General features: G+C 37.1%; 1 protein-coding gene across 2 annotated transcripts in view; it reads left to right on the forward strand.

Annotated features, from left to right (window-relative positions):
* Rbcn-3A (Rabconnectin-3A) overlaps positions 1-13,201 on the forward strand; it is a 732,274-nt gene that overhangs the window by 24,993 nt on the left and 694,080 nt on the right. For both annotated transcript variants that reach the window (XM_067136957.2, XM_067136958.2), the window contains exons 3-5: positions 5,457-5,616; positions 5,824-6,030; positions 12,279-12,426. In XM_067136957.2, the coding sequence (XP_066993058.2) occupies positions 5,457-5,616; positions 5,824-6,030; positions 12,279-12,426 (515 nt within the window). The remainder of the gene's footprint in view (positions 1-5,456; positions 5,617-5,823; positions 6,031-12,278; positions 12,427-13,201) is intronic.

A 13,201-nucleotide genomic window follows, 5' to 3' on the forward strand; every position in this document is an offset into this window, starting at 1 on the left:
TACAACCTGTTCATTTGGGACCGGTTTCAACACATGTGAAGTGTCATCATCAGCCAATTAGCAAAGCAGTGCAAAAATTAAGTCATAAAGATCTAAAAACAACACAGTGATCACAGGCAAAAAATTAACACTATTTCATGTCGAAGCAATTCCAGTTGATGTTCGTAACACAATGATCACAGTCAAAAGAGTAAAAAGAACACCACTATTTCGTGCCGAAAAAAATCCAGTTGAAGTTCATAAGCAGGTCTAGTACAATCCTGTTATGCTGCATTCACACATGAAGACGTATGAAGTTGTGTATGAGATCGATAACGAGTTAAAGAACTTGTTCTAATATGCAAACTTGAAGGATAACTAGTTATGAAATTGAACTTGTGATATGCAGTCATGTATAGTGTCGGTGCGACATGAAGCAAATAGCAAAAAATAAATTTAAAAAATAAATGAGAAACACCCTGAGAGGAACAAACCACTTCATCTTGCTTGACTCAACCTTGAGACAGCATTCAGTCCTATGCCACATAACCTGCTTTGGCCAGTGTTTCATCAACATGGTGTTCTGAGTATTTAGCTATTCATTGTTGAGCTGCTACAAGAGTGTCCAATTACTTTGATGGAGTCCACCAGGGCTAGGCCCTAATACTACTTCTGTTCATCTTGTTGCAGAAATATAACTTAATTGTGTAGAAAAGAGAGAAATCATTGTTATCAATCCTGACATTGGAAATTCAGAAAGTTAATTAAAATCTGCTTATTAAATTTATTTCGAATTAATCACATTTGGAATAAATTTTCACAAAATGCTGACTGATGAGTGTTTTATTTTTAATTCGTTAACTTCAGCTCCAGTGTAATCTTTGCTCTTTAACCTTTAATCTTTCCCTAAACTTGAGCAGAAACATTTCACCAGCAATAATAATATTTTAATGAAAACAAAATGTCAGATAAAATGGGAAAAGGCAAGGTTAAAACTACATTACAAGAAAATGAAACGTTTTAAGATGAAGGGATGCGAAAGTGTTCATGTGGAATGATTGTTAAAAACCACTTTGCTGAATGGAAGTAAATTAATCATGATGCTAAAGGCATATCATAAAAGAAAATTTGAAGACATGAGCCTGAAATCCTTACCAAGGAGGTACCCTGTATCTTTACGGTGGACTAATCCCATTCTAAATGGTCAAGCGTCCAGGATTTTTTAAAATTACAAGTTAGAGAATAGTTTAACAATATTTAAAATTGGCTTGCCTTACGAAGTTCAAGGAATGTGTGTGTGGAGTTAGCCAACAACTAAACAATTTCCATACATTTCTGGAAAGAAAGGGAAATGTTCAAGGTACATTCGGAACTTCTCTAATGGAAACACAACTGCTAGAGATGCTAACTCGTTATTTTCTTTCAGAAGAATTCAGTCCATATGAAGCAAATGTGATAGGATGTCACCCACCTTTAAATTGTTGAAGAACATCTGATGCACCTGTGGAAAAGGCATCAGTCTGTAGGATGAAACATTTCCCAAAATCTGGCATCACCAGGTCAGGAGTATTACACTAGGCAGATATCAAATCATAAAAAGCTTGGCCCATTTATCATCACCCCAAATGAATTTGATGTCTTTTCTTATCAAAGCTTTTAATGGAATTGCTCTTTCAGTAAAATTTCATGAACTTTTGAAAAAAAGTTGTCCATACCAATGAATCAAGCCATCTTGGAGTAGGAACATCTTGGATAGCCAAAGTATGTAATTAGTTGATACAGACCTTTATCTGACACAATATGCCCTAGGAAGGACATTTGTGATTGAGCAAAGATAATTTTAGAAGGTTTCGCAGGTCAAACCAGCTTTACATAGTTGTTAATGAACTTCATTAAGACAAATGAAATGACTCGCTATACACCACCAAATCGTCAGGATAATGGTATACAAACTTGAATTTAATATCAGACTAAATACTGTCTAACAAAAGAGTTAAGACAGCAGCGTCATTGGAAGAGAGACATCGGATATGATTAAATTCAAATAAATTCCAGTTGGTAGCAGAAACAGTGAGATGTTTGATTTCTTCAGAAAGAGGAATTTGGGAATTTGATAATAGGCTTGGTTCAAATACTGGGTTGTGAAGACCTTCGCATTAATAAACCTGGAGAAACAAGAGTGTAAGTCAGCAGGAGAACAGATTGAAGAACAACCGTCTTATTCAAAACACAATAGTCTACCATAGGCCTAAAGCCTCCTTGTAGTTTAGGAACAAGAAACATAGAAGCAGCGTAAGATGATTTAGAGGGGCATATGACACCATCCTTAAGCATTTGATCTGTAATGGTCTTACAAGCTTTCATCTTGGGTGTAACCAGACTATATGGAGGAGAGCAAAGAGGGATGTTATCAGTAACCTCAACTTGTCAGTAAAGACTTCAGGAAATTTTTGCTACACGGATCTGAAATCTTATATGCTTGTTCAACAGACAGTTAATCTTAAGTTACACACATGTGAATTGATATCCTCATCCAAAATGGTGTAAATGTTTCTGATTGACACAGGATGATTACAAAATTTAAATTGAATCATGGAAAATTCAAAATAGAATATACTATTCTGAACATCTGAAATTAGACCAGTGTGAGCGATGTACTTTTGCTCCCAAAATAAATGAACATGACAGATATTTAGAACAGGAATTTTCCATGTAAAATTGTCAGTACAGTTTATTCACCTTGACAGAACCCAGGATATTAACCCGTCAAAGCTCAAACACAGCGCAGGAAATAAATCTATGTGTTTCCTTTCAGATTATGTTAGATACACTACAAAAAACAATGCAAAACCAAAAATCTGCAGGAAACGTGGTCCACAAAGAAAATATAGAGGTGTCACCTGCAGGTGACATTGGTCAGTATAGTTACAGTTCGCAGCTTGCTGGTAGCCTACGTTCAAGTGTGAGGACAACTGCTGCCCCTAATGCATATTCGGACTGTCCCGGATTCAGAGCCGATTTAGACTCTAGGGCTCAGTCTATGAGGTAACCAAATCGCGTAGCAACTGACCAGTTATGTCTAGCATATGGTTCTTGTGAGGAGAGTATAACTTGGATATTTCCACGATGAGATTCTTCTTTTTCAATGAGCAGTAACTCAAAACACGCAACTGCAGGCAGTTGCGGTCCATCATATTCAGAAGGTTCCTCATTCACGTCACCTCACCCAATCGGAAAATAAAATAAGGATAAGAAGAATGATTTTTCTCTGTAGCTGTAGATGATGTTGGTTTATTTGTCCGAGAAAGATCAGATGCGTGCTGCATTTCATTAGAAGGTATCGGCGTGCCATAATAAGCTGATATCACATTCAGTATTTACACTGTCAACCTCGCCATTCTACCAGGAAAGGGATTGACATCGACAGAATCAGTTGCTTCATCGCCACCTCCCTCATCCATAAACTGCCTATCATTTTGAGGAAACATAGTAATATCATCTGGGGTGCATTATTACTGTCATCTTCCAACATTTGTAGTAGCTCATCCAGTGTCAGACTGAAGAGAGAGAAAAAATATGAAATGAATATCAGATACTATTCATAATTGAAACTGGACAAAAAGGCCTACTTGATGTGACCAATGTCACCTACAGGTGACACCATGCTTTTTTATGGCAATAACATATGCTTAAATTATAATATTATGCTTAAGAATGTATCACTTTCATTATTGAACCTTTCAGCAATGTACATGCATAAAATGCAAAATAAAATTACGTTTTATCACACGCTTTCCATGCCATAATAACTTGCAGTTGCTTCTCCACTTCAATCTAGTCTGTTTCCTCTTCTATCTGAGCAAGAGCTGACTGATTAGTTCAGGCTGCGAGTTCAAAAAGGGTCCATTTCAATGATAAGACCTTTCTTTAAATACTTCCAACAGGCAGAAAAGTTCAAGCAGCCTGATGAACAGGAAATATTATTAATATTAGGTGTCGCCTGTAGGTGACATTGGGCTTTGACGGGTTAAAGCAAGCAGAATTAGCAGTATGACAAAATGAAAGAGCAAAAAGGAGGCAATTTACACACAGGCTTCATAGTATGAAACCACTTCAGGCTCATTAATATCACTACCACCAGAATCTAACAAAGGCACAAATAGGTTCATTATTCACGTCAACACATACATTAGGCAAATTGCATGGTTGCAGTGAAGAATTCGCAAGATTGACGGAAACACTTTTCATTGGCGCAGGTTGACTCGCACCCTGAAATGCAATCATCGTGAAAATTTAAAACAACAAAGATAAAGACAGTCAATTTTAATAATTAATAAAAGAATGGAAGCTGCTAAAGGTAAGAAATAAGGGAAGGATGTGGAAGAACAGGGCCCTTCTCAGAGGGAGAACTTATGTTTTAGAATTTTGTGTGGGTTTCAATCACACATAGTGTTCCAGAAGACCCTGTATTTATTATCAAAATCTATACACATGATATAAAAAATGAAAAACCTTGAAAGAGTTAAATTATATAAAAGTTTTGAAAAAAGTTTACAATATTACTAGAATTTACCAATGGTTTAATGACAAGAGAATTAACATTAAATCAAAATTATTTAAACAAGGTGCTCAGTGGCACGAAAGGGTGATGCTACCTTTACTCTTTCCTTAAACATGATTAGAAACATTTCTTCTGTGGGACAAAATTCTGGCACCTTGATAAGTATCTAAAACTGCAGTGACAAATATGTATTTCCTATAATTGTCAAATTGATATAAAATAATACATCAGTTTAAATAGTACTTGTTGTTGTTTATGCTGTGTACTCTACATGTAGGAAAGTGTAGTTTATCCTAGTATAGTTCCTAATGATGATACTGTATAATGGTACTCTGTAAAATGAATGACTAGAAAAATGTGTATGTAGAGGAGAGCAAGTATAAATTTACATTGGTTTGAAAGTTCTTACAAGTTAGCCAAAACTGTTACTTCTTCTGATTTGTTTAATATGTGCATTTCTCAGTTATTTTCATGCCACATCTACCCATTTAATAAAATAAGTTTACTTTGTTTTTCCTCTTGACTTATTCAGCTTGTTAACATGGTTATTTCATATTCAGATTTCATATTTTTCTGATCATTCTTTTTACAGAGTACCATTATACAGTATCATCATTAGGATTTAAACCAGGATATACTGCATTTTCCTACATATACAGAGAATAAACAACAGCACTGTATAAACTGTTCATATTTGCAAATACTGATTTTATGTTAGGTTCTGATTGATCTGATAGCAGCTCTTGGTGGCTCTTATGACTTGACAGTCATGAGTCATTAATAGATTTTAATAACTTGCAGCATGGACCATTATTCAACTGAATGTACCTTATTTCTTCAAACCACCTTTTGTCAGGCTTGTTTATAGTGAAGCATGAAGCGTATATTGTACTGTATGTATTTGTTCTTTAAACAGCAATTGGACTATCGCTGGGTGCAGACTGGCAGCTTACAAACTGAATCTTACATTAGTTCCCTCTCTTGGAACTTAGAAGGTACTCGTCTTTTGACTGGTGGTGAGGTTCTTCAGTTATGGCATCTAAATGTTGACGCAGCAGAGGATGAATTTGAATCAGGTGAGACTTAGTTGTATTTTGGTGTATAGAATAACAATTTTCTCACTTGCTTTCAGCTTTTTGTAGGTATCTGCTGAGCAGATAAAAACACACCCTACCTCCTCTGTCTCCTTTGAATATTGAAATTTGTGAAGGCCTTTTCTAAGTTTAGTGTTGGGAAATTGTGGATATATTCACTCTCGGAGCTATTTTTTTTCTGCTTTCTAGTACCTCCTAGTCAGGGTGTAACTTTTGAAATTGGTGAAGAAACGCCGCAGCCAACTCAGGAAGAAGATGATCGTGGTTGGGTTTGTGTGTGGAAATGCCACACTGCCACTCCTGTTGTATACATGGCTTTTTCTCCTGATGGTACACTCTTTGCTACTGCTGGCAAATCTGACAGACTGGTCAAAATTTGGTTCGAGAACAAGCAGTGTAAGTATTTTTAATTATTTAATACCTTGCACTTCCTCATATTTAAAGCAGCTGAAGTCTTAACTCCTGTAAGCGCGAAGTGATATTTTTTATTCTTATATTTGCTAGCTACTTTTACTTCCTTTATGTTCAGATGAATAGTGACATCTGTTGATATGCAGGAAGGAGAGGGAAGTTTGTATGATTGTGTTTTGTTACATTGTTTTGAAGAAGTACACTATATGTGCTCATAGTCCTCAAAGACATGATAAATGTGATTCCTGCTACGAACTGAAAAGGAAAGCAGAGCAACGTGAAGAATGGAAAGCTGCTGCCAACCAGCCTCACAGCTGACGAGAGAGAGAGAGTGAATGTTAGGAACGTGGTGGTATTAGTAGAGAATTCGATAGCAGTGATTAGGAAGAAGTAATGGAATTTTGTCTTGGAAAGGGGCTGCACATCCCTGTTAGTCTGCTATCTCAGGTCTCTTGCGTTTGGTAATCTGAAATGTTAACTGTCTGCACCAAAATTTGATGCTACAACATTGAACATAGAAGGCAAAGGTTTTGCCAATTATGTTATATAGCTGGTGAGAGCTAGTCAGTGGGATTGAAATAGAATATGATTAGTGACCATCAAAAAGGCTGAGTAGCCGATGTGATTACAATTGAGGTGCTATCTGACGCTGAGATGGCGGCCCCAGTCTAGAAAGCCAGGAATAACAGTGTAGGATTTGTTGTGCTGACCACATGAAAGCTCGAAATCTGCAGGCATTCAGGCTAAGCAACAGTCTCTTCGTAGGCCATGGCCCTTTGGGGCTGCTATGCCATGGGGTTTAGTTTGGTTAGAATTACTGTACTATTTTTGTTTTCATCACTGCTTAACACTAGCTGAGGTTGTCTCTTTAGTACAGTTGTATTTTTTTTGAAATAGTAGTATTATACTAGGCATTTCTTCTCTAGAGGTCCTGTAGAAATTTTGCATATTGTTCATTTTGAAGTTCATAATTTCCTCCAATCTTTTAAATTGATATGTGCATTTGATTAGTCCGATTGTATCATGTTTCCTAAAAGTTCTTCCAATTCTCTTGTGTTTAGTGGCTGTGCTAGTTCTTCCAGGCTCAAGTATGAGATTCCAGAGCACTGTCGTAGTCTGAGGTCCATGATCTGCGTTTACATTTCCTGGATGGCCTCAAGAAGTGCATCCCATGTTTGTGATATTTGTAGTGGTTGTGCAAACTCCTGTGCACGTTCCTTTTAGTATTTGGATCGATTTTAGGTTTTTGTATATATTTTTTGATTGGGTCGTCTGAAGCGAATTTTGATTTGTGAGAGATGGTGGTCGGACTCTACATAACCCCTGCATATTCTCATATTCCTGATATCTGGAGAGAACTTTTTGGTGATTGCCACATGATCGATCAAGTATTCACATACGTAAGTAGTTGACTGATGACTTCCAGGTAGTCATTTTTTGTGGTGATTTCTTGAAGTGTGTGTGGACACAAGTTGGAAGTTGCCCTAGGATCTTGACTTGGTGTTGGGGGATCTTGGAGAATGCTTGCTCAAGTTGTGAGCAGAACTTCTCAACTTTGATTCATTGTTGACTGGAGTATGTGTATTCACCAGTGTATAGACCTTGTTGTCACATTCAGTTGTAACTAGATAGAGGCATTATGAGGGTGATGTGAAGAATAGCACTGAGTTCTGGATACTCTTATATACCAGGAACGTGGTTCGTAAATTACTGTTCGTTAATTTGATTGCAGGCCACCCCATTTAGATGCAGTATTCTTTGGACGCAAAGTGATCAGAATTGCAAAATTGTGTTTCCTGTACAGCAGGTATAAGGATTCCGAATATGTCTCCTGATACCTGTCAGTATATCGAGTTTTCCTGTTGTGGTCGGTCTGTATTTTGAGTGTGCCAATGAATTGTGCTCTTTTGGGTTTGAGGAGTTTGGGAAGCTCCAACTTTTCTCTTTATGATGTCCTGATCCCCCAGAATCTGAATGACCAGGTTTGACTTCACTCTTATCAGCTCAGGCCTGAGTTGGTTCCTCTGTTGCTTGTGTTTCCATCATACTAAGTTCATGGTTGATTTGAGCTGGTGAGCATGAGCCCGGGATGAGTGGGTCACTGATTATTATCGATCCATTCTCATTGTAAGTAATGTTAATCCATACCGGCAGCTGGTGCTTGCTTAGCTGTGGCATTTGTTTGCAACAAAGATTAACCAAATGGCCGTTCATTCCAGCCTGATCTTGTATTAGAAATCCGCCCCTAACATGGAGTGCGGACGCCACTGTCAGCTGCCCTTTGCGAATCAGATGCTGCCATTAAAAACTGATATCTGCCCCCAAAGGAACTGGTAGTCCTTAGTATTACCCTGCAACTAACAAAAGAACCTGCGCAAAGCTCACTTCCCCGTGCATTCTCTCCGAGTGGATGTCTGACATCATAAGGAGTAGTGGAGGGGGTCACATGCTGTCTGGCCACCGTGCGGTGCACACTGTGAAGCGCGGTTACACAAGAGTTTCGCTGTCACTTCTGTTGTTGTTTTGTCAGTTTTATTCACATTTCTTTCTTTAGTTGTAATAATTGTAGTCCTATGATTCCTTCGCGTGTAGCATGTACTGTATTGGTAAATGTATTTATGAAATGTATTTATGTATATAGTGTTAAACAGTGTTACCTAGCGACCTTCAAGGGTCATTACTCATTACGGAGCACATTAATCAGGTGTATAAACTAAATTCTTGACTGTGTAAAGAACAGAATTAGAAGTATTGGCAGTTGCGCAACTGGTATGCCAACACACACACACATCTAAAGCCGCTCAGCAGCGAAATAATTGACGGCAGCCCAGTCTTTCAGCTATATAGTGTTGTGCACCATGTTATTCTAGTGAGTGTGTCATTTGAATGTACAGTAGTTATGGCTGCTACTTTGAAGTCTGGTAGCAAATCTGGACGGCCTGTAAGGGGACAAGCCAGAGAAATGGTATATAATGTAGCTGCTCACTTACGAGAACAGAAAACAGTTCATAAACTGAATTATAATGTAGTGGCTTCAGCAAGTGAAGCAACAGGGCTTTCAAAGTCACTGGTCAAACGTATTTTAGCGGAAGGGAAGACATCTATGGCCAAGGGTCGTTTGCATTTTTCTATACCTGATGGCAAGAAAACAGTCCACAAGAAAAGGATCGAAACAGATGACTTCAAAAAAGATGATACGTCGGAAAATAAGCAAATTTTACGTCATGAAAAAACTGTACCTACACTGAACAAATTGAAGCGTGTTAAAATCGGAAAATATACATGACTGTAGCAGAGAGTATCTTCGACGGTTATTTTGTGTTGTTCGTATTATGTCCTCTGTGTGTACGCTTATTGGAACAATTAATATTTAGAAATTTCATGATCCGTATTGAAGTGGGATTACAATATTTAAAAATTAAGAGGGTTCCTCCTATTCAATACAAAGATATTTATTAATGTGAAAGAATCACATATCGTTCAAATGAGGTACTAGTTTCGGCACCAGATATGTGCCATCATCAGCCACAAAGTCAATTCGGGCAAACACAATAAAACCCTAAAACAACTTTATACACACTATAACATCTGCATGGATGAATATGAAATATGACTTCAAAATAACTTTTAAAAAACACACTATAACATTTGCACAGATAAATATAAAATAAAATATGGTAGATGAAGTTGCATTCCATTTTAAAATCCGTTAAAATGATGACTCCGTTGTTGTTTACCCATGGCGGTTTGTCCAGCTTATATATAACTTTAGTTTTCTAAAACTGTTAAATTATGCTGTGAGGTTTGTCATATGAAGTTGACACTATGTGTGTTCTGTAGTTTGGTTCCAGAAAATAAACGTAAACATGAACTTGGTAAGATCCAAAGAATTAATTCCCACTTCAATATGGGTTGAGGAACCTGGGGAAGAAATTATAAGACGAATTAGGCAAAAGATCGGAAGGAAAGATCAAAAAGAAAAGTCTAGAAAATCCCAGAGAATACTAAAAACGAACTCGCCTTGAGCAACCGGAGTGATCGGCGGACAGAGCTGGACTGATGGATACAAATATAAGGTTAAGGGGCGAGGTGTAAGGGAGGAGAGGGGAGGGGTAGAGGCGGAGCAACTGTCACGGAGCTAAGGTGGAGCGGAAGGATGTGGTAGTGGGGGTAAATGATGTGGATATGTACTGCGTGTGGTTTGAAAGATCGAATTGTTTTTAGGTGGTCTAATATTTCTTAGCCATTTAATTAAGAGATCATAAAGAATGTTAGTTTTCTCGGAAATTTCATTTAAATTATAGTTAGGGTTGAAATATTGATCGCAATGAATGAAACAATTTTCGACGATGTTCATAATTGGCCCTTTGTTTGCTACTTGAAGTATTTCAAAATCATGTTCTATATCAGTAAACTTATTAACTATAATTTAAATTGATGGTTATGAATTTCATGTTTTTGGTCCGTATTGAACAATATATAAGTAATAATAATAATAACTTAAATGTTTCCACCTTTTCAATACAATATATTCACAAGATTACAAAATTATACGGTACTAGTTTCGACCCATTTAAGTTATTATTATTATTATTATTACTTATAATTTAAATGAAATTTCCGAGAAAACTAATATTCTTTATGATCTCTTAATTAAATGGCTAAGAAATATTAGACCACCTAAAAACAATTCGATCTTTCAAACCATACGCAGTACATATCCACATCATTTACCCCCACTACCACATCCTTCCGCTCCACCTTAGCTCCGTGACAGTTGCTCCGCCTCTACCCCTCCCCTCTCCTCCCTTACACCTCGCCCCATAACCTTATATTTGTATCCATCAGTCCAGCTCTGTCCGCCGATCACTCCGGTTGCTCAAGGTGAGTTCGTTTTTAGTATTCTCTGGAATTTTCTAGACTTTTCTTTTTGATCTTTCCTTCCGATCTTTTGCCTAATTCGTCTTATAATTTCTTCCCCAGGTTCCTCAACCCATATTGAAGTGGGAATTAATTCTTTGGATCTTACCAAGTTCATGTTTACGTTTATTTTCCGGAACCAAACTACAGAACACACATAGTGTCAACTTCATATGACAATAAAACCTCACAGCATAATTTAACAGTTTTAGAAAACTAAAGTTATATATAAGCTGGACAAACCGCCATGGATAAACAACAACGGAGTCATCATTTTAACGGATTTTAAAATGGAATGCAACTTCATCTACCATATTTTATTTTATATTCATCTGTGCAAATGTTATAGTGTGTATAAAGTTGTTTTAGGGTTTTATTGTGTTTGCCCGAATTGACTTTGTGGCTGATGATGGCACATCTGGTGCCGAAACTAGTACCTCATTTGAACGATATGTGATTCTTTCACATTAATAAATATCTTTGTATTGAATAGGAGGAACCCTCTTAATTTTTAAATATTGTATTGGAACAATGTTTTTATTTTTTTTAATATGGTTTACAGCTTGGGTATTGTAAGTAGTTCCATTTAACTCAATGTTTAATACTTTGGGCCACTTTACATTTACTTTCGTTCCTTTAATTGCATTGGGTTTCCGGCTTTAATGAAAGAATAACCTCAATCGAAGAGCCTGACTGCAGCTACTTGCAGTATGTGTTAACGCCAGCTTGACAGCCGGCATGTCTGTCAGCCTGCTGCATGCGTGCTTGTCCTTGATTCATCGGGTAACATCGGGATGAACCGAAAAAAGCTGCGCGAACTGAAGTAGGCGAGGGTTCTTTTGTTTGTTGTCGGTTAATAGTGGGCTGACTCTTCCATCACCTACGCTGTACCAAAGTCCATCTTCCATCCCATTGAGGTCCTCACTCTTTACCTTGAATGTGGGCCCTCGATATGTATATCCCCTGGAGAGATGGTGTCCCAGCATTTAAAGCCCTCAGGAGTAGGCCTACCTGTTGGTCCACAGGTCCTATTGGTTGTTGAGACCAACCCTGCACAAGTCACAAGTGCAGGGGCCCCTTATCTGCTACGTGGGTATACGTCCTGTAGGGGTCAGGTTACCCTCAGCAGCAGGAGATTATTATTGTTGTTTCCTTAGAATTTATATACAAATAGAGCATAGAGATTCTTCTTTATACCATATCGCTTGCATTTGACATGGAAAATGTTACCAGCCCTTTACAGATTTAATAAGAATGTATTGTGTTATGTTTTGGTATAGTATTAATGAAATTTGTGTTTCTTTATCTTTCAGTATTATTTCCATCAAAAAGTGTAGATCACTCCATGTCATACTGTGGGCAGTCTACTGCGAGTGAAAGGAACTTCGGCTTTGTGTATATTGCACATCCTCGGGCTGTCACTCATTTGTCTTGGAGGAAAACAAGCAAATATATGCCCAAGTGAGTGGAATAGGTTGGATGTAATTCGTAATTGTTTGATTTTATGCATGCTGGGTCCAGGGATTTTGCCTGCCGGTACGCATCAGTATGCATACCGGAAAACTTCAGGTTTTAAAAGTTTTGGTGAAGATTTGGATTTATTGTATTAACCCTTTCAGACCTGAAAGAAAACTGACGGTTTAAATTTTTGTTTGTACATCAAAAACTGACTAAAATGCTCTTAAATAGATATATTTTTAGTTTATTCTACAAAATAAAAATTATCTGAAAAAGAGCACTCGCACAATTGTGCTGGTCAGGACTTAATTCACTACTTACAAAAAAGAAAAATTACCTCAATGCATGTGAATATACGTATGAACATGACCAAATGTTCTATTTTACAGTGGGGAATAATTTAAAACAACTAAATCTTCGCTCAAACACAAGTAAACATTACATTTTCTACACTGAGGACGAGTTTTGCTTTTACTGCCCTTTTGGTGGCAGCACCTTGTCATCAGACCTGAAAGAAAATTGGTGGTGTGAATTTTTGTTTGTATATCAAAAACTTACTAAAATGCTCTTAAATACATCTTTTTACAGTTTATTTTACAAAATAAGAACTATCAGCTGCAAAACAGAACCCACACAATTGTGCGTGCCAGGACTTAATTCACTACTTACAAAAAATAAAAAACAAAAATTCAGCTCAATACATATGAATATACACATGTACATGTTCATCAAATGTTCTATTTTACAGTGTGGAACGATTTTAAACAGTTAAAATCTT

The sequence above is a fragment of the Anabrus simplex genome, chromosome 1 (genome assembly GCF_040414725.1).
Source record: "Anabrus simplex isolate iqAnaSimp1 chromosome 1, ASM4041472v1, whole genome shotgun sequence".
NCBI classification, from domain to species: Eukaryota; Metazoa; Arthropoda; class Insecta; order Orthoptera; family Tettigoniidae; genus Anabrus; species Anabrus simplex.